This window comes from Elgaria multicarinata, chromosome 2 (genome assembly GCF_023053635.1).
Source record: "Elgaria multicarinata webbii isolate HBS135686 ecotype San Diego chromosome 2, rElgMul1.1.pri, whole genome shotgun sequence".
NCBI classification, from domain to species: domain Eukaryota; kingdom Metazoa; phylum Chordata; class Lepidosauria; order Squamata; family Anguidae; genus Elgaria; species Elgaria multicarinata.
The window spans coordinates 12,378,974-12,405,622 of record NC_086172.1 but is presented as its reverse complement, the minus strand read 5'-3'; the positions used below and the strand labels follow the sequence as shown (position 1 = coordinate 12,405,622).

General features: G+C 42.6%; 1 protein-coding gene across 1 annotated transcript in view; it reads left to right on the top strand.

Moving 5' to 3' along the window:
- The window catches only part of RAMP1 (receptor activity modifying protein 1), a 547,734-nt gene that overhangs the window by 509,415 nt on the left and 11,670 nt on the right, over positions 1-26,649 (top strand). Inside the window, exon 3 of the mRNA XM_063116031.1 lies at positions 6,452-6,590. Coding sequence (XP_062972101.1) covers positions 6,452-6,590 — 139 coding nt within the window. The remainder of the gene's footprint in view (positions 1-6,451; positions 6,591-26,649) is intronic.

Below are 26,649 nucleotides of genomic sequence, written 5' to 3'. Positions count from 1 at the left end.
ATACCCTTTAATGTGAATAGAAACCAGTTCAAAGGGTTATCAAATGTACTGTTTTCATAGTTCTTGAATATGTTCACATCATGAATACTTCTAGACAGCCCAGTGCAATCATCCGTCTTCCTACCCAATCCATCTGGAAGCTTTGAGCTCACCCCTCCCACCGGCCAGGTGTTGACAGCTGGACAACCATTTGCTAGGAGCTGATCAAACCCCTCCATCAAGGCTTTTGGACACCATTAAGCAGACCTAGGATCCATAAGTAGAAAAACAGGTGGGCTTCTCTTGGTTTTAGATTCCATCACAAACATTTTGCGCGATCCTGCCATTGCTGTCCAAAGCTGTGAATATTTTTAACCCTAGCAATGCATTACTTTTCTGCAGTGGAAGAGAGCATTGCAGCCCTGAAGGTTATAAGGAGTTGAAGTATATAAAGTGAGCCTGTAAGTTGCCGAAGTCTGATGACCCATGTTTGTTCATAAAATGTGTATTAAAACCCTCTTTTTGCTGGCTAGTTCTTTAGACGCCTTGCGTTGCTCTTGGGTTAGACTTCTCCCAGATTTCAAGGAATGCCATAGCCTTATTTAGAAGTAATGTTTACAAACCAACATAATCATAAAAGTTTTGGCCTTTTATGATCTGAACATGAGCAGAAAAATTCAGTAAACATTACTGGGCCTGTTCAGACAGTACATAAGCCATAGTTAGACCACTAACCCTTTTGCAGCAAATGGTTAGTGAGCATGTTTAAACTGTGGTTATATGGTTCAGATGACATGCTAAGCCATGGTTGACATGACATGCTAAGCCATAATGAAGCTCAAAATGCTTAACCATTGTGTTGTCTGAACAGGGTCACTGTTCTTTATGGAGGCAAGGTAATTTTGGACATTCCCATATAATGGCTTGGATCATATCACCAGAACAGAGATAACGTTCACAGAATGATACTTGCCCATCTTCACCTTCCTGCTGTATCCCTCTGTGCCCCTAGTTATGCCATTCTGAACTGTGCCTGGATTGTGGCTTTTAGAAGGCTGCATTGCTAGTCTCTTGTTGATGGCAAGACCACTATGGTAACTCTCTAAGGACTTGGCTACAGTACTACTAGTGAACTACTAGTACAGGGGTCTCCAACCTTTTTGAACTCATGGGCACATTTGGAAATTTGAGAAACTGCTGTGGTGCCACAAAATGGCTCCCATGGTGGATGTGGTTAGTTGCATAATGGCTGCCGTAGGGGCATGGCTAGACAAAAGTAAGCTGAAGAGGTGGTTGTGGGGGAGAGAAATAGCAAGGCTAGAGGATGGGAGGTAGGTAGAGGCATAGAAAGGCAAAGGCATAGAGGAGAGAGGAGAAGCAAGGCTACGGGCTAGAGAGGGAGGGAATGGAGGCTGCCCTCACACTTTGCAAGGTTTTTCTTAAAATAGTTCTTTTAAGGAGGCAAGGAGTAGAGAGCCTCATAGGTGCCATTGGAGGTCTTGTGGGTGCTACTTTGGGGGGGGGGCTGTACTGACAGAATCATAGAATGGCAGAGTTGGAATGGGCCTACAAGGCCATCGAGTCCAACCCCCTGCTCAGTGCAGGAATCCACCCTAAAGCATTCCTGACAGATGGTTGTCCAGCTGCCTCTTGAAGGCCTCTAGTGTGGGAGAGCCCACAACCTCCCTAGGTAACTGATTCCATTGTCGTACTGCTCTAACGGTCAGGAAGTTTTTCCTGATGTCCAGCTGGAATCTGGCTTCCCTTGAGCCCATTATTCCGTGTCCTGCACTCTGGGAGGATCGAGAAGAGATCCTGGCCCTCCTCTGTGTAACAACCTTTTAAGTATTTGAAGAGTGCTATCATGTCTCCCCTCAATCTTCTCTTCTCCAGGCTAAACATGCCCAGTTCTTTCAGTCTCTCTTCATAGGGCTTTGTTTCCAGACCCCTGATCATCCTGGTTACCCTTCTCTGAACACGCTCCAGCTTGTCTGCGTCCTTCTTGAATTGTGGAGCCCAGAACTGGACGCAATACTCTAGATGAGGCCTAACCAGGGCCGAATAGAGAGGAACCAGTACCTCACGTGATTTGGAAGCTATAGTTCTATTAATGCAGCCCAAAATAGCATTTGCCTTTCTTGCAGCCATATCGCACTGTTGGCTCATATTCAGCTTGAGATCTACAACAATTCCAAGATCCTTCTCGTTTGTAGTATTGCTGAGCCAAGTAACCCCCATCTTGTAACTGTGCATTTGGTTTCTATTTCCTAAATGTAGAACTTGGCATTTATCCCTATTAAATTTCATTCTGTTGTTTTCAGCCCAGCACTCCAGCCTATCAAGATCACTTTGAAGTTTGTTTCTCTCTTCCAGGGTATTAGCTATCCCACCCAATTTTGTGTCATCTGCAGATTTGATAATCGTTCCCTGCACCTCCTCGTCCAAATCATTAATAAAGATGTTGAAGAGCCCTGGGCCCAGGACTGAGCCCTGCGGCACCCCACTCGTTGCCTCTCCCCAGTTTGAGAAGGTTCCATTGATAAGTACTCTTTGAGTCCGATTCTGTAGCCAACTGTTGGCTACTGTTGGTTGGCTATAAAGATCTGTTTCTGAAGTGTGGCAGTTTCACATGAGCTCACTCATAAGTATGTTCCAATTCCATCCCATTTCCACATTAATCTGATTTTTTTTTAAAAAAAAAAAAACTCCACACAAAACTCCCCATTTAAAATATTTTCTCAAAATACACATATCTAAACATGTTTTCTGCCAAAATATCTGTTTTAAACAAATTTTGATCATTTTTTTTTAGTGGAGAGCAGTGTTCCAACCATTGCAGAAGTGCAAAATCTGATGGTTAGTGACATTCCAAAGCAGACATTAGTCCAGTGTGGGCAAGGTCGGTTTGTATTGGAATTCGCAAAGATCAGATTTCCTGAGCATCCCTACATGTAAGGGGCTTGAAATATTTATTAACGCGTTCAAGTATATCGGACATCAGACATGATGGTGTCAAATCTCAGAGCTCTTGATAACGTTAGCCTTATGAAGAAGGTTGGGATGCTTATTTCGATCTCAATGGCATTTGCTTTCTTACACTTGCATTTTTATTTTTTATTTTATTGTTTCATTTTGTTAAAACATACAATAAAAAATTGATTTAAAAAATCAAGTAAGCATATTCTTGGAGGATATGCCTGAAGCATATTCATGTAAGCACATCGGCTTCTGTTGTTTTATCATCGTTATAATTAGTTATCTTAGTTATAATCAATATTCTGGTTTTAGCACTCTGGCTGGATGTAGAAATAAATTATATTACTGCTGCACACTGGATATATGGGGGACACTAATGTATTTATATCATATTTAATAGCAATAAGTTGATGACCTGACTGTTGACCAGCCTAGATAGGCTGTTGATCTATTTTGGTTGAAGCACTATCATATGTCTTCATGGACTTCACAGGCTGTTTTTGTATCCAGGATGTCCCTGGAGGAAGCAAACACTTGCCAGCATTCTGTGCCCAGGTCAAGAGTGCTGTTAATATCTACTAAAGGGTTTGTATGTATATGTGGAACTTTGTCACTGCATAGCAGGCTCACATTTGAGCAGGATAGCCCAAGGACTATAGCTGTGTCCCTTTGCTATCTGTGGGCCAAATTAAACTAGATGTTATCCGTGCATTTTGCCTTTCTATGAAGTTTCTGTGTTCTTGACTATCTATTGTTGCTTTGCATTATCTTCCCTTATCTATTGCTTCTGCATAGGCTCCAACGGTTTCTATTTACCAGGGACAAACCTCATTTTATGCCATCAGTCCCTTGGTGAAGCACTGTGCCTATTGTGCCTTTGGGGAGAACATTTTTAGTGAGGACTTCTAAAAGAATTTTGAGTGTGTGAAGTGTGCTGTAAACGACACGACCTCACCTTTCCTTTCCTTTCCTTTCCTACTTTCCTTCCCCACCCCACCCCAATAAATGTCTACGCTGACAGTCGATGTTCCTGAGTGTGTTGCTGAGGATCCACTATGAGAAGAAATGTCCTATTCAACATTCTTGAGGGCTGTAAAGCAGTGCATGAATGTTTAAACAACACAAAAAATTAAAAAAGGAAACCATGTTGGTCACTTTACTAACTCACCTGCTTCAGAAGCTGGTGCACGACAGCTTCTGAAGCACAGCAAATGCCTGATGAAGAACAGTAGTGTACATGTGTGTGCACCTGCTTGGTCAGGCAGGGATTGGGGCACGAGAATAGCAGCCCTATAAATTCACCTGAGTCGCTTTATTTTCATCCTTGAAATCTTGGATGGGCCCTTCCACTCTTCACTTCACCATATATGTCCATCTATCATCACCATACTAGTCTTTCTTCTCCAAATTTGGGATGCTCAAAATAAGCTCTATGTTATAATGCTGTGCTACTTTGTTTTATACCCAACCAACATGCAAAATTTGAATTGTCTTAAAGTGCAGTATATTTAGTGTAGTAGTATATTTACTGCAGGGGCTGAATTTTCTAGGTACAGAATTTCATTTGTCTTGGGATTCTTTTTGGGACCAATTTCAACAAAACACTTTCTTTCCAGTGAGTAATGACTTTTTTTTAATGGTGAGGATTGCAAAATCTGTATACATTTTCTATGAAAAATCTGGGAACTGGAGATTAGCATTCCATTTTTGATGTAATACTTTTAAGGTTATCCTACTGCAGAAGGAATAACCTTAATTCAAAACTGACCCTTCATACAAAATTTGGAATAGCAAGACAGAGTGATGAATATGAGCAGTCCTGCATATATCAGTTGAATTGGTGCTAACAAAAGAAGTCAAGGGAGTGAGGAGTCAGCAAAGATATCTCAGTTTGTAATGTTAACTTAATTCTCCTGGTTTTTAAAACCACTGTAGTTTTTTAGCAACAGGTTGGTCCAAAACAAAATCTGTTTCAACCAAGATTTGATTGTGGATGAGGGGCCCGACCTGGTATATATCATTGAGACCTGAGTGACCTGGGAGGGGTTTCTCTCTCCCAGCTTTGCCCTCCTGGTTACTTGGTGCAGCACCAGCACCAACTCAAGGGTTGGGGAGGAGAGTTGCTGTGGTCTATAGAAATACGTTCTCCCTCACTAGGCTTCCTGTTCATTCAAGTGCAGGTCTTGAGTGTCTCTCCTTTGTGTTGGGTATCCGGGACAGATTAGGGATTCTGCTGATATACCGCCCACCCTGCTGCCCATCAGACTCCCTGCCTGAGCTGATGGAGGTTGTCTTGGATTTGGTATTGAGGGCCCCCCAAGATGGTGGTCCTGGAGGATCTCAACTTGTATGCTGAGGCTGCTGTATCCGAAGTGCTGTGCAATAGCACATATTAAATGCTTCATTTTCTAGTGGTTGCTTAACTCCAGAGCAGGGAAAGATTCTGTGAGATGTTGCCCTCATCTATACGACATCTATAATGATTGCTCCTCATTAAAGAAAAACCCGATTTTTCATTGATTCGAATGTAGGTAAAAAGCATCACACTGCAGCAGTGACAGCGATGTATTTCCTGATTTTTTTTTATTTAGTGAGTTATTAATGCGCACATGCGTATTATCACATTATCCCATATACGATGATAAAGAGTAGATGCCTACGAAGCTATAAATCTATCTGTGGAGCTCCGAGGACTAATGTAACGCATAAACCAAGCGGGGGGGGGGGAGGAGGCTACAGAGGGAAAGGAACGAGGCTGGCTGCCTGTTCCCCGCTTTGTTCCCATTGCTGTTCCTGTCACATCATTGCTCCCCATAAGGAAATTAAAAGAAACAGCCTCCATGAACCAGGAGCGGAGGGTGGGGGACAAGGCTACAGAGAGAAAGGAAGGAGGCAGCAGACCACGTCTCCTCGTCTGGCTGCCCGTTTCCCCCTCTTTCTTTTTGTGAACCGCCCAGAGAGCTTCGCATATTGGGTGGTACAGAAATGCGAGAGAGAGAGAGAGAAATACATTTGTTTTAAGAAGCTTTCTCTGCAGAGCTCCGCAGGGAGACTTCAAACTAAAATCAGCGCGAACAAAGGAGGCAGCGGATTGGTGCAAAATCGGGAAATGAGCCAATCACATTATCCTACCCTCAAAGCTCCGCCCACATCTCAAAATCTGACATAACTCCCCCAAACACACACAGCCATAATGCGGTGCAATCTCAGACCCGATCTAAAAGTCACTGTAAATCGTGAATGTGAATATGCACATTATTGCAATTAAAACCTGGCACTGAGGCGAATGGACGACTGTGTCATGTAACCTAAAATGCGAATATGTGCATTTAGGTTGGGGGTAAAAGAAGCTGTATAGACAAGCCTGTTGATGAGGGAAAGGGATCTAGCATCCATCTCATGTTGGTAACTTTTGAGGTCTGTTAAAATGAACCAAGCCTTCAACCACATCCTTTATCCTTTTGTTTTGTTTTTACCTCCCCTCCACCAATTTCAGCCCATCACTTTATTGTGGTCACTGCATGCCATGAAGCCACCTATGGACAACTCATCCAGGAGTTTTGCTTCAGCAAGTTTAAATCTGACATGGAAACTCTCAGGCGGACACTGTGGTGTGATTGGGATAAGACTTTCGGGTAAGTGTCAAATAATCAATATTATCTTATCCAGTGGGAATAGAGGGGGCATGTATATGTCTAAGAAATAGTATACTGGATTTCAGGGATTGTGTTCAACCCATAGTCTGTCTGCACCAGTGTCAGGAGCCCGAGTGGAGCAAGTAGTAGAAAAAGGCTCCTGACATTGGTGCAGGCAGACTATGGGTTGCACACCAGAATCCCTGAAATCTGTATCTACACTTGCTTCTGCTGGTGATATGAAATCTTCATAGTTGACCCAAAATACTGCTGTGGTCATGACAGATAATTTGAGCAGCCCTATGGATCCCTTTAGCAAGCAAAACCTTCGCTCGAACTTCCAACATTTGCAGAGTAAAATAGACTCATTTTTAATTTGTGTACACGGAATTGTAATGATTTCATCTGATCCAGTGGTATGTATGCTAAGTAACTTTTAACAGACTTTTTCAATGTATAAATTTCCCTGAAAACATGTGCACATGCGTTTGTTCCTAGATGTCATGAATAGTCAGTTTGAACATTTAATTGAGAAATTGTGACTTCTAGAGGCATTTCTAATATTAGGAAGACACTTCCTATATATTTTTTGGATGTGATGAGTCTGAATTGACTATATGCCAGGCTGCATTTCAACTCCTTGTCCCATGTTCTAGGTTTTCCATAAAATAAGCGTTCCTTTGTAGTTATAACTATGATACTTCTTTGCGGTAAATTCCATGCCTGTGCTTTCTGGCTATTTTTAGATTTATAATTGTGCCCTTGCAAACATTCTTTGAGCAGTTGGGCATAGTTTAAAAACAAACACACATACCACGCTGTCTCCAAGGAAAAAACATGCCCTCCTACACCTGCCTTCCAGAAGGCAGACAGCTGTCTTAGTACCACTAAGGGCCTTGCTAGACGAGGCCTTAGCGCGCTTTGTGGGCCGGTTTCCCTGCTGTGCGTCCAGATGACGCACAGGGGAATCCAGCGCCAGGCCGCACTGAGGCCTCCTCTAACGCGCCATAAGCGAAGTCGCTTATGGCGCGCCTTTTTCACAGCCCCGGCCTCAGGCCAGGGCTGAAAAACGTCTAGGAAGGTACGTGGCTTTTTGCGGCTACTCGCTTACTCACGAGTAGCCGCGAAAAGCCACGGACCTGGCACAGCGCTCATACGAGCGCTGTGCCCATCGTGCCAGGGTGTGTGTGATCGGGGGGGGAGATGGGGGAGGGAAGGCCGGACCGGCAGGAGAGGGGATGGCGGGGGGCGACGAACAGGAGATGGCGAGGGAGGGCGTGGGGCGACGAACAGGAGATGGCGAGGGAGGGCGGGGGGGGCGACGAACAGGAGATGGCGAGGGAGGGCGGGGGGCGACGAACAGGAGATGGCGAGGGAGGGCAGGGGGCGACGAACAGGAGATGGCGAGGGAGGGCGGGGGGCGACGAACAGGAGATGGCGAGGGGCGACGAACAGGAGATGGCAAGGGGGGACGGAGGGCGACGAACAGGAGATGGCGAGGGAGGGCGGGGGGCAACGAACAGGAGACGGCGAGGGAGGGCGGGGGGTGACGAACAGGAGACGGCGAGGGAGGGCGGGAGGCGACGAACAGGAGACGGCGAGGGAGGGCGGGGGGCGACGAACAGGAGACGGCGAGGGAGGGCGGGGGGCGACGAACAGGAGACGGCGAGGGAGGGCGGGGGCGACGAACAGGAGATGGCGAGGGAGGGCGGGGGGCGACGAACAGGAGATGGCGAGGGAGGGAGGGGGGCGACGAACAGGAGATGGCGAGGGAGGGCGGGGGGGCGACGAACAGGAGATGGCGAGGGAGGGAGGGGGCGTCGAACAGGAGATGGCGAGGGAGGGCGGGGGGCGTCGAACAGGAGATGGCGAGGGAGGGCGGGGGGCGTCGAACAGGAGATGGCGAGGGAGGACGGATGGGGGGGTTTAACTAAAAAAAAACCTTACCTTCTGCGGAGTCTTCGGGCCGCACATGGCCCCTTTAAACTAAAAAAAAAAAATGGCGGACGCTGCAGGGCTTGCGTCGTCCCTGCAAGTCCGGCGTCTGGAAGCTGAGGTGGCGCGCGCTAACGTTAGCGCGCCTTGGCCCCGCCTCCCTGCCGGTTTATCCCGGCAGGTCTAGCAAAGCCCTAAGAGTCCTATGATCAACCTTTTAGAATCCCATTGCATGGCATCATGAGTACTGTAGCATTTGCTTGGATAAATACCTCAAGAGTGAAAGGAAGGGCCGTTGCTCTACATGTGCAGTGAGCATGAACAATAGGCTAGCTCAACAGGTCAGAGCGGCACATGGTTTCAAATCTTGTGCCGGCCATCCTGAGTTGAGCAAGGGTTGCCTTCTCATTGGGGTACAGCTCAGTAATAGGTCCTGGCTTCAATCTCTGGTATGAGGCCTGGGGAAGCCTCCCAACTAAGCCTCTGGAGAGCCTGTCAGTCAGGGTGGACAATCCAGGGCTAGGTGGATGTCTCTGTGTAAGGCAGCTTCTTGGATCCCCCAGCACATGTTCACTATGTACCCGAGGTGTTTGGGGAAGGACGTCTCCATTTGACACCTTTAACAAGTTATCCGATTAAATATGAGAAAGTGCTTAGTCGTCAGATGAAACCAGGATTGCTAGACTTGTTGCCTTTGAGATAAGAGCAGCCAGCTTCTTGGTGTCTGCTCCCAGCCTGTAGTTGCCAAGGGAAGACAGACTAACTCCGTCTTTGATGTTTTTCTGTTGGCAAACATAGGCATTTTTATTCAGACAGGCTTTTCACTTGTTTACTGAAGTAGGTTTTAATTGGTGGGTGCTGTTTAGTTCTTTTTTATTGATATGGTTTCATGCATGCAGCCCACTTTCAACCCCTGAGGCCTTCTTCAGTTGGGCCAGACACAATACCAGGCAATTTGATGGCAATCACAGGACCCAACTTGAAGAATCTGGAGAAACCTGGCAAAGATTTGGAATTTCCCATCTGATTGTGAAATGCTTATGTAACTGGGCCACTTAAGCTTCCTTCAATGATGTAATGGGAGAGAACTCGTCTGATTCTGCAGAAACACTGATGCCTGTGATTTGCTTTCAAATATGTGTTGTCCAATGAAGAGCCTTTCCTATAATAATTGAATAAGTGAAGTTCTAAGTCAGTGCTTGTGTAGGATTTTGCTGGGTCTTGTGAGCAGGTTTGCAGGATCATGTCCAGAATGTTTGATCTTGCGTTGCTGTGTAAATGTAAAGTTCTGTTCCTTGTCTAATTGTGGGGCTTTGCTTCTGTGGTGAGAGTGAGGTTTGGGAATCTCTTAAAGGTTTGAGGAAAGAATTTGGCTTTATTCAGCCTCTGCCGACAGCAGGAGACTAGAACAGGAAGAGGCGCTTGCGGTTCTTCACAGCTGTGCAATGAGCTGATCGTTGCTTTAAAATGCAAGCGAAGGAGGGATGACATCTTGCACGGTGACACCTAGGATTAGTGCTTGCATCTCAGGTGTCTGATCTCAGATATACAGCACTGGAGTGTGAAATACATGGTGATCCCGTTTTCTTTGTACCGTGGCTGATTACAGCCTCCTAGACCAGAGGGAAGGCACAAATGGTTTTGTATTTTCTCTTGCTTGTTTTAATTACGGTGCTTTAACATTTGCTCCTGCACTGAGCTAATAATTCAAACAAGCAGAACACGCTCAGAATCTAACAGTGCTATTTCTCCCCCTGTTAATTGTCATCACATATATATCCCACTTTTCTCCCAAGGAGTCAATGCAGCATACATGGGATTGCATGGCAGTGACAGAGTTTCTTTAGTGTTGAATGATTATTCCTAAACCACGGTCCCTGGACTATTGTGGTTCCTGTTTCTGTTCGCAAAATGGAACGTCAATAGCTATGACTCAAGCACGGTCTACTCAGGCCTCTGGCAATCGCTGTGGCATATTACTGCAGCAATTCCTCACCCATTGTTTAGCAGCACCAAATTGCTCCTATGGCCCAAAATGGTGGACTTATTTTTTCATTTTTTTGGGGGGGGGGACAGAATGTGTGAGTTCTTTGAGCAATAACTGGCTAACTGCAGACCTATCTAAGTCCCACAATGACTACTCCAAAATGGCAGTGCTTGCATGCTATAACATATACCATTGAGGCACTCTGATCATAAAAATGGAAAGCTAGGACAACAAGAACTTACCTAGTATCATCTCTTGCCAGGAGTGAATATTTATGCTGGAGGCAGGGATCATGAATATCTTGGTTGATGGTGAGCATCATCCAATCATCTCCTCCTCTGGAGATATTCTTTCTCTCCCCACCCCCCACCCGACCCCCATGACTAAAAACCCTTGTGATTTGGTTCTCCATGAGAAGCTGAACTCTTTTTTTGTCTGGGCTGATCTCTTCAGATGTGCAATAGATGTCGATGATTACATTAGCTATTTTTATTGGGATCTAGCAAAAGCAAGTGAAGCTTCAGTTAATCTGGCCCATGCTGGGTTAGCCTTGTGTGATTGCATCATGCTGCTGCATCTCACACCATTCTATGCTGGTGTACAGCTGTTCCAGCTGGACAAGGCTAAAAATACCCTCAGTGTGTCGAGGACGACTGTGCATCACCACATATCTTTTCACCATTGTAATTCAGCAGAGAACTGTGGGTCTCTTGTTGCTGTTCCTTTCTTTTCAGTACTGATGAGGAAATAAGTAAGCAGACCATCTATGACACATTGTGCAAGCAATGAAGAGCAACATATCTTTCTGTGAGAAAGCATAAACTGAAGATTTCCCTCTTCTCCTTGCAGCCTAAAATAAAACAATTTGATTAAACACAAAAACGAACCCCTCACAATATCTGGCACGATTGTCAACTCTAAGGAAAAATATAAGCATTGGTGGTGGAGAGGTGTTTGATTCCCGTCTTTCTGTTTTTAAAAACATTTCTCTTAAGAGGATATTTGCTCACAGAACCCCTTGCTTCAAGTTATTGCTTTCCCTAATTTAGAGTTTGGGAATCTCTCTCAGTAAATGAATAATCCCGTTTTTTCTAGCAGGAAAGGACAAATGGAATTTATCTAATGGGGAAATCCATACTAATGTACTGGCTCTGAAGCACTACCGAAGGAAAACTTAAGTTAACTTTTAGGCAGCTATGCTGACATTGAAGGACTGATTTGCCTGTAACAGGTGGCTTTTGCACGCTGCATATCTCCATGACATGTATTCGCAGAAATTTTATGTTGGGATTATATGTCCAAATAATTATTTTCATGAATAAATCTATGAGCAGAACCAGACAAGAATCTAGAATCTTGTTCCTGTATCTGTCCCTGCAAAATGTTCATATGGAGAATCAATTCTGACATACATTGAATGGGTTTACATGACACGCTCTCATCAGAGTGAATTGCTTGGGGAAAAACAACCCACCCTGATAACTAATGGTCTGAAGGAGGGGTTGCTTTACCCACAATGGGTTGCCATGTCATGCAAACCCCTCAGCAACAGCAGGAGGAACCCTCTCTTGATAACTGGGGCCATAATCATGGCCAGGCTGCTGTTCATGCCCCCTGTATCGTGCCACTGCTACTTCTTTTCCAGGGTGCTGGGTATACCATTCCCCTTCCCCAATAAAGATCCCTCAGGGTTTTGACAGGGTTAAACAGGGACACACTTTCCCCCCTCCTATTATACGCCATGCAGCGTATAATAGGAGGCTTATATGGAACTGCAAGGACTGTAGATGGACAAGAAATAACAGCAAAGGATTTGCAAATTTTCACTAGAATACAATGAGAGTCTGGGGAAAAGATGATCAAAATCTAATATCCAATTTGCTGATCTGCTGTCTGTTCTGTATTATCAACCTGTAAGAGTCGCCTTTCTGAGAAATGACCAACAGATAACAGGTGTTATCCCCTTCCCACACCCAATAGTGTGGACCTGGAGAGCAGCAGAAGCTACAGACATCAATCTGTAAACCCATAACTAAATAATGATGGTTTTAAGCATAATTAGAACTATACTTGGTACGTTAGCGTTGTTCAGAAACTAATTATCACCCCACAGTGATTTCCAATTTAGAATGCATACTTAGAATGTATACTTCAGGCAAAAAGTTGTATCAAAATAATGAAGGCAATCTATCCTCCTGCTGTTCTTTATCCAACTTGATGAATGGGAAGCTGCATTTTGCTGAAGAGTAACTAACTTTAAATTAATCCAATTTATGCAAAGAACTTGGAAATTATATTTTCTCTCTCCCTTTCTCCAGTGCTGTACCCAGATTTTTGGGGGGTGGGGAGCTCTGGGCAAGATGCTATCAGTGGACTCCCCCATCTTCTTTGCCATTGCTACCGCTGCCCATTTGGCTGCCATATTCTTCGGGGCTAATCTACACAACCCCTAATAGCAGAGGTGGGCAACTTGTGGCCCTCTGTATGTTTTTGCCTACAACTCCCATCAGCCCTCACCATTGACTATGCTGGCTATGACTAATGGGAGTTGTAGGCCAAAAAGTCTGGAGCACCACAAGTTGCCCAGGCCTAACCTATAAAGAAAGCCCAGAGCAAATGGAGAACCCTGTTCCATCTCCTCAGTCTTGTTGCTGGCTTAGGAGGCCACAGAAGGCAGCAATGCCCCTGCAGCAGGTGCCCAACGGTATGCACCCTTGACATGCCCCCCCCCCACACAGTCTGAGCGATCTGGCATGGGATGGGAACGGAGAAATTTAATTCTGTGCACATATCATCACTGGGTCAGAGCTATTTACAGTTTTTGCCTCTAAAAATGTAGCATTGCCTTGGCACAATCCATTTTGAACTATTACCTATCTCTGGTTTTCAGGTTGCAGATGTTTTCATTTATTCATGAGGTAGCATTCGCAAATGTACTTTTTTGTACATAGGAGCAGAACCCATTTAAACGAGCTGATTCATTATGCTGTTTGTTTTTGTGGTAGCATGACAGCTGTTTAAAAAGGGAGCTCAGATGAAGAATTATTCCAGTATGGCTATTTAGATTCCATTTAAAATGGATCAATATGATTAATATGGAAAGGTAAGTGCAGTGGTTTCTGGGAGGCTATTTCAGGAGGAACCAAACACTTAAATGGTTGCATTTAGTAGAAGGTGGCCAGTCGGTAGAGATGTTAGTCATCACATAGCTTGTCATGTCTTGTGAACCGAGGCAGCAGAGGTTATTTGAGGGTTGTCGAACCCTGAAACACTCCTTTGTCTCTGGGTTTCCATGACTTGCCAAGTCATAGCAAACCGGGCTCCTGTGGGCTCCATGCAAAAATGGCACCCGTGGGTGCCTGGCATGATCTGACAGCCCCTATGGATAATTGAAACCATGATGGGGTGTCGTGACGTGTGAACAGGCCCATTCTCTCCTGTTATGCAAACCTTCTCTACCCTTTAGATTTACTTTGACCACTGATGAGGCACCTATAGACAACTAGGCTGCCCTTGGTCCAAAGCTCCCTTGCACTATATCTGTGGACACACTCATCTGAAAGGTTGGAAAGGTCTGGGTTGGCCAGATTGACTGTGTTTGTATGGGGGTGGGTGGGGGTTGTACATATATGGTATTTTGAAGCTGACTAACAAAGAGACAAAGCATGGACTGAAGAACTATCTAGGTAACATGAAAATACGGTTGGTGGGCGCAGTTCATCTCCCCATGGAGGTGATATTCAATCGTCTCTCAGTGGTTGCACTCCCACTAATCTGTCAGGTTCATAGTTTGGAAGTACTCAGGGCTCATCTACACCAAGCAGGATATTCCACTATGAAAGTGGTATGAAAGTGGTATATAAAAGGCAGGAGCCACACCAAGCAGGATATAACAGTATGAAAGCAGTATATGGTAGGTGTCAATGGGCCCCAACAGTTGTCAGTGCACTTTAGTCCCACTATAAAGTGTGGCTCCTACATTTTATATACCGCTTTCATACCACTGTCATAGTGGAATATCTGCTTGGTGTAGATGAGCCCTTATTCACCCAGATTGGTCTCGAAAGACCCAAGAAGCCTCAGTAGCATAGAGCATTATAGTTGAAGCTGGTGCACCACCAATGACCGCTCCAGAAGAGGCATATCCTGGTCACAGTTGCCCATAGTGTAATATCCAAATTAGATGATCACAATGTATTGTATATGGAGCTGCCTTTAAAGGTGTGTCAAAATGATGTCGCTCTGTACATCAAAGTGTGCATAGCACCAAACTAAAACCTCACTGTCAGTGAAAATACCAGGCCTCCAGAGCTTACTGGGATCATGTATCCCCTGACCAAAATGCTCAGAGTGATCTTGAGATGGAAAATGAAATCAGGAAAGTATCCAAAGGAGAAAGTGTTATACTCAGGGTTGATAAAAAAAATCAATGATTTTAAAAACAACAACTCGTTTTTTTAAAAAAATTAAATCAGATGTTGAAATTTTCTTAAAACAATTAGTAAAAAAAGAGCTATCATCATGAATACTAATTATACAACTTCTATGAATATGTTCACAGCAATTTATGGAGATGGGAGATAACCCAATTAGTCCTATCTTGTACTGCAGTGGTGTAAAGAAGTTCATGTTCTCTCTCTCTCTCTCTCTCATTTTCTCAAGACCTTGCCTCTCTCTAAATGCAAAGATAGAGAAGGTCAATGAATAGAGAATTTGGGGAGATGGAGTAGATCTGAACAAGACAGAGCAGTCTGGATATAAATGCAAGGGATAGGGGAGGGGAACAGGAAAATTAAACCAAAGGGAACAGGAGGTATTCATGAAGTCCTGACTCCTGAGGAAACTTTTGCTGTATATATCCTCCACGGTAGCAGCAGGCCATAAAAGAGACCCAATTTGGAAATATTTTGCTTTTGTACCTGCTGTGATTGAAATTGCCTAAATTTTATTTTTCTAAGAACTTTACATTTATCTAATACCTGAAATAGCTAAGCATTCAAAAATCCATGTGCAACTTTTGTTAATGTTGATGGTTATTGAAGAAGAAAATAAACCAGAAAAATAAACAATTGTATTAGTACAATGTAAAAGCCTGTTCCTTAGTGGTGATTCTGGCACACCATGCCAAAATATCACGCTTAATTGATCAGTTAGAGCTGGTTCACTTCCTGAATGACTTCACTAGTTCATTCTGCTTTAATACTAAAATGATAAAATTATCATCACATTTTTGGTAAAAATTAATCCGAAAAAAATCAGAATTGCTTATTGTGTACCTTCCTTCTAATGAAACTTACATCTCTGTATATGTATTATTAAACAATAATGTACTTCTATTAAAAATTAAATAAAATCTTTCTCACTAGTGAGTTAAACTGCAATTTAAATCATTAAAATAGAATCCTTCAGAGAAGCAATTTAAATCATGATTCATAGCAATTTGATTTAAATCAAATCAACCCTGATTGTATTGACCAGAGTTACATCAACGTGATTTCCCTCCCTTAAACTGTATACATGTGTGTTCTTACCACAATAAAGAGATAGAATTTCTAGATACCCTAAATGACTGTGCCCTCAAACAGCTACCCATGACACTGGCCAGAGGAGAGGCAGCCCTGAGTTAAATCTAAGTGTCTCTGCCCAGGACCTAGTGCAAAATGTGAAGTGGGAAATTGCCAGCATAGTCGCATTTCTCTTCAGGAGAGGGAACGTCACTAAAATGAGGAAATTCACACAAATGAAATAGAAAGGAGTTACTTGTCTTGGCAAGGACTGATCTCTTACCTTGGGTAAAGCTCGCATGTAAAGTATACAGTCTAGAATATAGCAGACTAGTCACCGGGAGTTTGTTTTATGTCAGTGTCACTATGTCACAGTGGTATTTCTAAAGCAAAGCCACATTTTGATTCATCCTGCCAACTATTTGTTTCTCTGAGCTGGTTACTGGATATATAGTTATATTTTGTTGCGTAGTTGTGTTTATAAATAGAGGTTCATACTAAACACATTTTACTTTGGGCACAGGCCCATCTGAAAGCATGAAAGCTGCCCGTAAAATATGTGTGTGAATGCATTCCTGTAGAGACCGAAATGTTACTGGTTCCAGCATTTCGGGGGCTTGAATCATCTGGACTTATGCCCTTAACTGGCTCCAAGGCACTGCTGTTAAACTATGCTTGATGCTCTTTTAAGTAGTGTAACTCTTAGCTCTGAATCCCCTGCCAAGGAGTTTTCTTAGGATAATATAGACTTGAGTTCATCATGCTGTTTACTAGGAAAAGCAAGCTTAGAAACATGGGCTACAACCTTTATTCAACAAATGCCCTTCCTAAGCCTGTTCCTACTTAGCCTCTGAATAGGAGACAAGTAGCTAATCCAAAGGATAAGGGCAGGCCAAGCCCAGAGAGTCATGGTGTCCATCAGCTATCAGGGCAATCCAGAAATGCAGATGCTTGAGGAGAAGCTGGGATCAAACAGGGTGAAGTAGTCCAAAGATAGGTACAGTCCAGTAACAGAGTTGTTATACAAAACTGAGGTCAAACAGACTAGAGCAGTCCAAAGACAGGTAGAGTTCCATGAGTGAGGTAGTTGCTGAGATCCAGAGGTCGGTAGCACAGGAGAGCCATGGGTGTAATAACGGATATCGGACCTATGTTGATCCACCAACTAAGAGACCTCAACAAACAATGTGTGCAACGTATTCCAGATCCTGCCCAGGCCCAGCTGTAGCCAGTTAGCCAGCCTTCAATGCTCCCTGCTCCTAAGGAAACTTTTACCCCTGAGGAACCCCTTACTTCTGAGGAGGCCCTTTCCTCACAAGGAGCATGTTTTTTCGGGCCTTGAGGCACGCACTCTGTCAACATGAGGTGCCTGTGCCTGCAGTTTTGACGTCTGCACTCCCTGGGGCTGGGAGTCAGTTTGACCTCCCACTCTGACTCTGCAGGTGAATTGGGGACATCTCCAGGTCCTCTGCTGCCAAAGGGCTTGGTCAAGCCTCTTTAGAGAGGCTAGGTAGTATCTGGGGTAGTGCTGGGCTTACAGTGCCCATAGGTTCTTCAGAGGTTGTCACATCAGAGTCTTCATCTGAGGATGAATCAACTGAAATGGTGCCCCCTGATTAGCTAAATGATTTATGGTTTTGTTTTTAAATGGCTACAATGTTTGGATACAAGAACTTATAAAAATTTGTGGGTACCATTCAACAGGGACAGTCTGTGTTTAGGTTCAAGGAATCTCATCCCACTCACCTACCTCTGGTCCTGGAAGAATCTCATTGACAAGTAGAACTAGATAATGGGGGCTGTTTAAAATCCTGGCTGAAATTCAGTAGTTAAATATACTACTCGAAATATTTTTGAAAAATTTAATTCCAAAGCACTCTTAATAAAAGTCTTTCAGATTTGTTGTCTTCTCTGGCTCCCCTGCTCAGCTATCAGACCTTCTAATTTCAATTAATAATAATAGTTATATAATAGGTTACATAACTATGGAACACAATAATAATCAAATATGTGACAGTGCACTCATTGTCTAGACTGAGAAGGCACCTTTAGTCATCAAAGAAGTTTAATGAAAAAGAATAATAAATACCATACTGCGATGAAAGTAATTTGTTATAAAGCTTTGGAATTTCAATGTATTCCTAACTTTGACTTCATGCTAGAACTAAAGAAGGTTTAAGCATTTGTTCTTTCTGAAATACATTCCTTTGAACTTTGATTATGCAAAGAAATAAGATTTAGTTTAAAAAATGATAAGGGAATACTTTGGCCTGCATGAAATTGTTTTGTCCTATTTAAATCCTCCAATAAAATCTTGCAAACCTTGTGCTAGGTATGAGTCATTTTTACAGTAGTCAAAATGATCCATTATCAAATAACTTAGAAAGGGCTGGACAGAAGTGAGTGGATGGATTTTTTTTTAGACCAAATCAAGGACAAGGTAATAATATGATATGAACTAAAATAAGGAGCAATGGATAATACAAGAGTAGAATTAAGCACTTTCCCTCATCAGTAGTAGCTGCCTTCCTTCAGTTTTAGTGTCGAAATGCCTTTCAAATTTATTTATCATTATTGCATTTATATCCCGCCTTTTTTCGTGCAAGGAACCCGAGGCAGCGTACATTATCCTTCTCCTCTCCACTTTATCCTCACAACAACAATCCTGTGAGGTGGATTGAGCTGAGAGTCTGTGACTGGCCCAAAGTCACCCAGTGGGTTTCCATGGCCGAGTGGGGACTAGAACCCAGATCTCCCGAATCCGTCTGACACTCTAGCCATTACACCACGCTGGCTATTATAACCATTGCCCAGCTTCTATTTTTGTTCTTCACTCTCCTTCTTCTGCATAGTGTTATAACTCACTCTTACTAACAGGCTCCAGGGGAGTGATGCGTACATACAATTTATTTCTCAAACCCCGTCTTTAAGTCATGTTTTGTGATTTGACTATGTTCAGACCTATGTTGATCCACCAACTAAGAGACCTCAACTAACAATGTCCCTGTTGAATGGTACCCACAAATTTTTATAAGTTCTTGTATCTGGTTCAGTTATATCATTTCTTTGTTTGTTGCTCACCTTCCTGTAAAACTGTGGGAACTTTGCATCTTGTCCCCATAGCTAGGAAAGCAATTTTGAGGAAATAAATAATATAGCTGAAAGGGAAAAGACTTTCCCCCGCTGCTACGCTGATCAATTTTTTAAACACACACACCTGCCATGGCTGCATTTCAATAAAAAATAATAATAACATTGGTAGTCTGTTAAGGAGATTTCCTTGCCACTCATGTCTACATATATATATATATATATATATATATATATATATATCCCTTTATCCCACCTTATATATATATATATATATATATATATATATATATCCCTTTATCCCACCTCATTACTAAAAAAGGAACTTAAGGTAGCTAACAGAAACAAGAACACTGCATAATATTTAAAAACAATATATCACCACTCATTCCTAACAATCAAATCATTTAAAACTTCCATATTTAACATAAGCCAAAAATAGCAATATTTTAGAGTACACCCCCCCCACAATATTAAAAAAAAAACCATAAAAGATCTATAAGCTTTTTAAAAGCCTTTTTCTAACCAGCTCCTGAAAATAATAGAGTGCTGGGGCCTGACAGATCTCAAAAAACCAAAGCATTCCACGGCATAGGTGCCACTACAGAAAAGGCCCTACACTTAGGCCATAGCTAGACCTAAGGTTTATTATTATTATTATTATTATTATTATTATTATTATTATTATATTTATTTGTATCCCGCCTTTTGCCCAACGCTGGGCCTCAAGGCGGCCTTACAAAGTCCAAAATATACATGGGGGGGAGGGAAACAAAACCATAAACAATTAAAAAATACACAACAAAATTATAAGACATTAACATAGATGGAGGGCTGGATTATTCTCCAAAGGCCTGCTTGAACAAAAAAGTTTTAGCCTGCTTCCGAAAGCCCATCAAGGAGGGAGCCAGCCTAGCTTCCCCAGGAAGAGAGTTCCAGAGCACTGGAGCAGCCTCCGAGAAGGCCCTCTCCCATGTTCCCACCAAGCACGCCTGTGAAGATGGTGGGACTGAAAGAAAGGCTTCTCTAGAAGATCTCAAAGCACGGGCAGGCTCATAAGGGAGAATACGTTCTTTCAAATAACCTTGGATCGTCCAGGGGTCAAACCTGTTCATCTAGGTGACACACAGGGGATCCAGTGCTCAAGCAGGGGCGAACCCTGGATGATCCCAGGATAAACCTTAGGTCTAGCTGTGGCCTTAGTCACACTTGCAAGGCAGGGATCTGAACAAGTGCTTCGGATGACAGCCAGAGCGTGTGAGGAGGAACATATGGAGGAATGTGATCCTTTGGTTAACTGGGCTCCAAGCTGTTTAGGCCTTTAAAGGTTGAACCCAGGACCTGGAAACAAACTGGCAACCAGTGGAAATCAAACAACATTTTTTAAGTGTTAAAAGTACTTCGCCCCAGTGAGCATTGTGGTCACTGCATTTTGCACCATGACATGACAGGCCTATCAAATGCCCACAGCCATTTCTTTTCCTCCTTAAATGCCACCATGATCCACTGGACATACCCTGCAGCCAAAGAGTTTGCGCATCCTAAGTAGCTGACACCTGAACTTCTAAGGAAATAGACATAAAAAGAGGAGTTGTGCACAAGTATTCAGAATAACTTCAACCATCTCAGATGGAAATAACGAATTAGATAGAGCCCACTTAAATAAAATCCTCCCTCCCTCACAACAAGTATATAGTACGGTAATGCTGTGAAGAGTGGGAAAGGAAAGATGGGTGAAAAAAATGGATTACTTACACTTGAGGGACAAACTATGTGGAAAGTAGTTGCTGAGGGTGTCAGAATGGGAATAGAATCTAGGGTGATTTCTCTATGTGAAAGGGTGAAAGTAAAACACCACCCTTGAAGCTCAAGCCAAAATTTAAACATTTCCTTCTCAGTTCCATGGGATTTTACATCTCAGTAAATAAACTTAGTAAAGGATTTCAGCCTGACAGACCGATCTTATACATCTTTGCCAAGTCTCGCTGAGCTCACTGAGACTCCGCCCCCCCTAATAAATCCTAATAAGAGATGCAGGCTCACCCTGAGAGCTGGCAACAATGTCTTTTTTCCCCCTTGGGCATGCTGCTAACAGCAAAATGTGTTTCGGTGTCATTGTTTTAAAAATTCTGTCCAAAAGTAAATTCATCAGAATGTTGGAAATGTTTTTTCAAATTGGCGTGAGTTGCGAATATGATAATAACAACAACACTTTTGGTGGGAAAGAATAGACTTTATACTGTGGGAATACTTATTTCTGTGTCCATCTAAGGTGTCTATCTGGGAGAGTTCCATGTGAAACTTGGTAAAGGAAAGGGAGCACCCTGGGAAATTTTCCTGGAAACTATTTAATAATGTCAAGGGAGCTGAAATAAGCCAGTACTGAGTTTTGTGGAAAGAGGTTTCAAATTATTCCCTAAAAGCCTTGTTCCATAGTGGCATGAAGGTGCTTACCTTTCTTTTTCTGTTAAAGAAACATTTACTATTTTTAATAAAATTTTCAGCTGTGGCTAATGTAGACAGAATGGTGGTTGAGAATGGCTTACAGGAGAAGATGGCACAGTTTAGGAAATCACATTTCACACATCATGGATCTGTGGGATTGCATGCCCCCACCCCCTGCCCCATGGGCACATGGACTTCCCAACTCCCTTTCATGGTATGAGTTAACCACAATTTTCTGTGGTGTTTTAACCAGATGTACTGTGGCTAATGTTAACTGCTTCCAAACTAGGAATTAAAATCCACTTCAGTCTGTGATTTCGGTTTCAGATTTGGAGGGAAACTATTTATTTATTTATTTATTACATGTATATGCCGCCCCATAGCCAAAGCTCTCTGGGCAGTTTACAACAGTATTTTCAGTAGTAAGCACAGTTTGTCTGATTCAGATATCATGGCAAACTATGGTTATCTTGCTTATGGGGTCAGGCAATGTGGAATTATTATGGGGAATATAGCGTTATATGTGGTGGCACCATTTTAATTCCACTTCCAACTTTTCATGCAAATGCTGTGGTCTGGAATGGATCATTATTGCTGAGAAATATTGTCCTGTGACTTCTATTGCCCTGTTGATTGGTGGTGAAACTACTGGGTGAGCAACTGAGAAATGTCCTGAGAAATAGCTAATCTTAAAATTTGCTGCCAATAACATTACTTAGGAGTGCTAGGAAAACTGATCCCTCAACTTTCGAATGATTTGGTCAACACGGGATGTGTACGTTTCCCCACTGAGAGTAAGCAAGCCATATTCACATTAGAAATGGTTTAGCACGTGGTAATGCCATTTCAAATGAATAGTTTAAAAATTAGCTTTCCCAGTTTGAAGCCCAACTGTGCCTGAAATAACAGAAGTGATAACCCATGTCTTGGATATGTAATAGTATTGCAATACAACACAATAACATTTCATTGCAATACACTACAGTATGAAGCCATTACAATTACATTTGCTGATTTTTTAAAAAAAATATGTTGTGAATAGAAAAGAAGTAGCGATCAGAGCAGGGTGGTTTGCCTCTATAGGGATGGGGATACAAGATGCTGCAAAGGACACTGGGATACCTGCAGGGATCAGGCTGGAGGGCTAAGGGGGCAAAGGAGCTGATGGGTTAGCCAGTGAGCAGCCAGCCCACCATGGCCGGATCTACACTAGTCTTATACCGTTGCTAGTGTCCCTTTCTAACGTGGTTTCTCTGTATCACGGGGCACACTAGCGTTACTTACGTTTAGCTGCAACGGTACTTCAGGGCACACTGTTCAATCCTTTCCGTTCTTCCTCTTCTCTGAGAGTAAGCAGAGCTGCTCGGTTTGCTCCACCCACTTCCTGCCTCGTTCCTAGCCAGCAGCAGTCATAAGCACACACAAACTCCCTCCCTACCAAAACGTCTTAATACAAGTCCCAGGGAATAGCCTGAATGCATAGGAGCCAGCCACTTTCCTGAAGCTAAGATGGGCTGGGTCTGGTCAGGGTTTGGATGGGTGACCGAATTGAAAAGTTTTAGCAGCAACCCCAGCTGTTGAGATTATTTCAAACACACCATTTAAGCCCCGCTGGTCATGAGTTTTGGACTGGGAGCAGAGATCCTTGTTAATTTTCCTGCACGGAGCTACAGCGCTCCTTTGAGCGCTCCTCAGCTCCTTTGCAAAGAGGGGGGAAATGTTAAAAAAAATCATAAAAAATCAACTGATGACCCAATTCGATTCAAATTTGGTATTTGAATTACTGTGCCAATTTTGGTGTCTTTATCTTTAAAGCTTACACAGATGTAAGCATTTGTTTAAGATCCTGCTCCTGTGCCCACAGCAGCGGCTCGGGCGAATCTTTTGCAAAAGGAGCACAATTAAGGCAGGATGCATGGGAGTACTTCACAATAAAAGCAGATTCTAAGGCGGAAAACTTCTGAGTCCTTTGCATGCAATTTGCAGTGATTGCACAGTATAACGCTGGTGTGACTTATCTGCTGTAGCAGATAAGATAGCAAATGGGGCAAAGTAAGGAGAACAGGAAGTGGGCGGAGCAAACCCAGCAGCTCTGCTACTCTCAGAGAAGAGGAAGAGGAAAATTACCGGTAGAACGAGGCACATGAATCAGTAGCCACGGTGCAATATAAGAAATAGAACCAGTAAGTACAACTCATTTACAACGTTGGAGACCCAGGGTCACGTGATGCTGTGCGTCACAGTAACCCCTTCAAAACGTTAGAATAACATCAGTGTAGATTCCCACCATGGCTTATTTTCAGGGTGGCTTGTAGTGATGTACAAAACCAGCCCTATGAGTCCTTGTTAACAGAGTTTTACTTTAATTTCCTGCACCAGTTGAACCATTCCGGAACTAACACGACAATTTTAGATTTTGGCACCCATGTTGTTCTTTTCTCTCTCACCTACTAATGACCTTGGCAGCCTCCAAATAGAATAAATTGACACCACAAACATAAATATTACATGGTTAGTTTCATTTTCCTTAATAAGGAGGCCCCAAAAAGAATTTGGATGGTTTGGGACTGCTGGGGGCCCATGAAACTTTGAAAGTATGCAAGAAGATATCTTTCACGGCAAGAAAACATGAGCTACGCTATTATCCAAGCAGCATCAATAAACTCACAGCATGGACCTGTCCATCTGATGTTGAGTCAGCAACGCCCACTCGGAAATAAGTCTCACTTGTTTTAGTAGGAATTACTTCCAGGTAAATGCATAGAGCATGTCACCTTAGGAGTGCAATCTTATGCACGGCTACTCAAAAATAAGCCTCATTGAGTTTAATGGGATTTACTCCCAAGTAAGTATAAAATATGCATAGGACTGCACCCTTAGGCTGCAATCCAAGTAAGATTGCAGCCTAAGGGTGCAATCCTTTGCGTATTCTCAGCATTCCTCAGCCAGTGATGCTGGGAATTGTCAGACCTTTTTCTGTCTATACATGCATAGGATTGTGCCTTAACTGTGTTTAACAGGCATGACTCAGATTGCACTTTCATCAAAGCAGGAAATAGCATTTGAATAAAATAATCAGATTTAAAAACCTTGGAACAATGATGTTTCCCATAAATAGAAATAATTGGTTGTACTTTAATTAATAGAAATTATTTCTGAAAGTATTTTGGGTGAAAACAGGTGGGTGAGTATGTGCAGAAGATGACATTCAATCTGAAATGCAGCTGTTCATAAATCTTCTTTTCATCAAAGTATCATGTCTCAGTAGAACAAGTGTGACACGCATTTTGCTAGAGTGAGATAAACAGAAAAGGGTTGACTCTAGGTAAAGAGTATTTTGGAAACGAGTGCTTACGCTTTGGCATCATGTAACCCTGCCATAACCGACATGGTTGCTGAGAAACAGCCTTTTGAAAACATGGGCAGTGGATGATAAAAGGGTTAGAAATGGATCTGCCTGGAGCTTCTAGTGATCAGGTGATGAAACATCTACACTTAAACACTTCCTTCCTTCCTTTGCCAGTGATTCAGTTTTGCTTTAGTGCCAGTGACAGACTAGTGCCATGTTTAATAGAACTGTGTTTCATTCCTTCACAAGACACTTTGTGAAGATAATGCTACCAGATGTTCTCTTTTTATATTTATTAGAATTTTTAACACATACTGGATGGGGTAAACTTTGCTAGTCAGAACAAAAGAAACAGTGATACACAAATGCAAGGAGAAAGATAGTAGATAACATGGTTAACTGGACCAATAGTTACTAGGACCCATCAATATCTACTAAAAATTCCCTAACTGGGGCTTAGGGAAATTATACTGGGGCTGGTCGAAATTATACACAGATGTTCTGCACCCTATTATTTCAGTTTAGATTTGAATGTTCTGTCCCTGTGTTTCCTGCTTTGGCCAAAAATGTTGTGGAGCATCAACAACAGCAGTTACCATTTGCTTACATTACAAGGCCATGAATACTTCTTCTAGGCTGACCATATGAAAAGGAGGACAGGGCTCCTGTATCTTTAACAGTTGTTTGAAAAGGGAATTTCAGCAGGTGTCATTTGTATATATGGAGAACCTGGTGAAATTTCCTCTTCATCACAACAGTTAAAGCTGCAGGTGCCCTGCCCTCTTCTAAATCTGGTCACAGTATAGCTGCAGTATAGTTCCTGCAGCTTTAACTGTTGTGATGAAGAAGAAATTTTACCAGGTGCTGCATGCATACAAATGACACCTGCTGAAATTTCCTTTTCTATGCAACTGTTAAAGATACAGGAGCCCTGTCCTCCTTTTCATATGGTCACCCTACTTCTTCCGCCTTTCAGAAGTGATACCATTGGGATAATTAACACAAGGCCCAAGTAACAGATTTCAGGAGTATTATTTCTTTAGGTGGGTCTTTCAAAAGTGCAGTAAAGCTCAATTCCAAGCACTGCAACAATATAGATCAGGGTGGACAAATTGTGGCTTGTTGGAAGCTTACAAAGCATTGTAACTGAGCCTATTTTAAGACAAATGGATGAACCTGCTAGAACGTTTTTGCTTACATATCTAAGATTAGCATAGATAGTATAAGGTAGGTATAGGACACAATAGCTAATATTGGTTCAGTAGTTTTTGTCAGTTATTTGTACTTTGGAAAAGAGAGAAGTTTAAGAGAACAGGTTATGGATAATGTACTTTTTAAAGATCATTTAGCCACTTCTGACTAATTCCAGAGAAATTTAGAAAATCTGTAAATTCTCCTAAGCATCCTGTCTCTGTAACTTGTGGATGGAAACATATCTTTAAAAAGTATATTAACAGTACAGTAGTTTTTGTCAGAGTTACTTGTACTTTGGAAAAGGAGAAGTTTAAGAGAGCAGATTGTGGTTAATGTACTTTTTAAAGATATGTTTCCATCCACAAGTTACAGAGACAGGAAGCTTAGGAGAAGTTACAGGTCTTCTGAATGTCTCTTGAATTAGTCAAAAGTCAGTAATGATGTTTTCAGAAGGGAGGCACTTAGATTTAGAGTAGGGGGCTTAAATGAGGCCAGACCACTTTATAATATCCAATCTGTAAGATTATTATATTATGGATACCAAATATCCATATC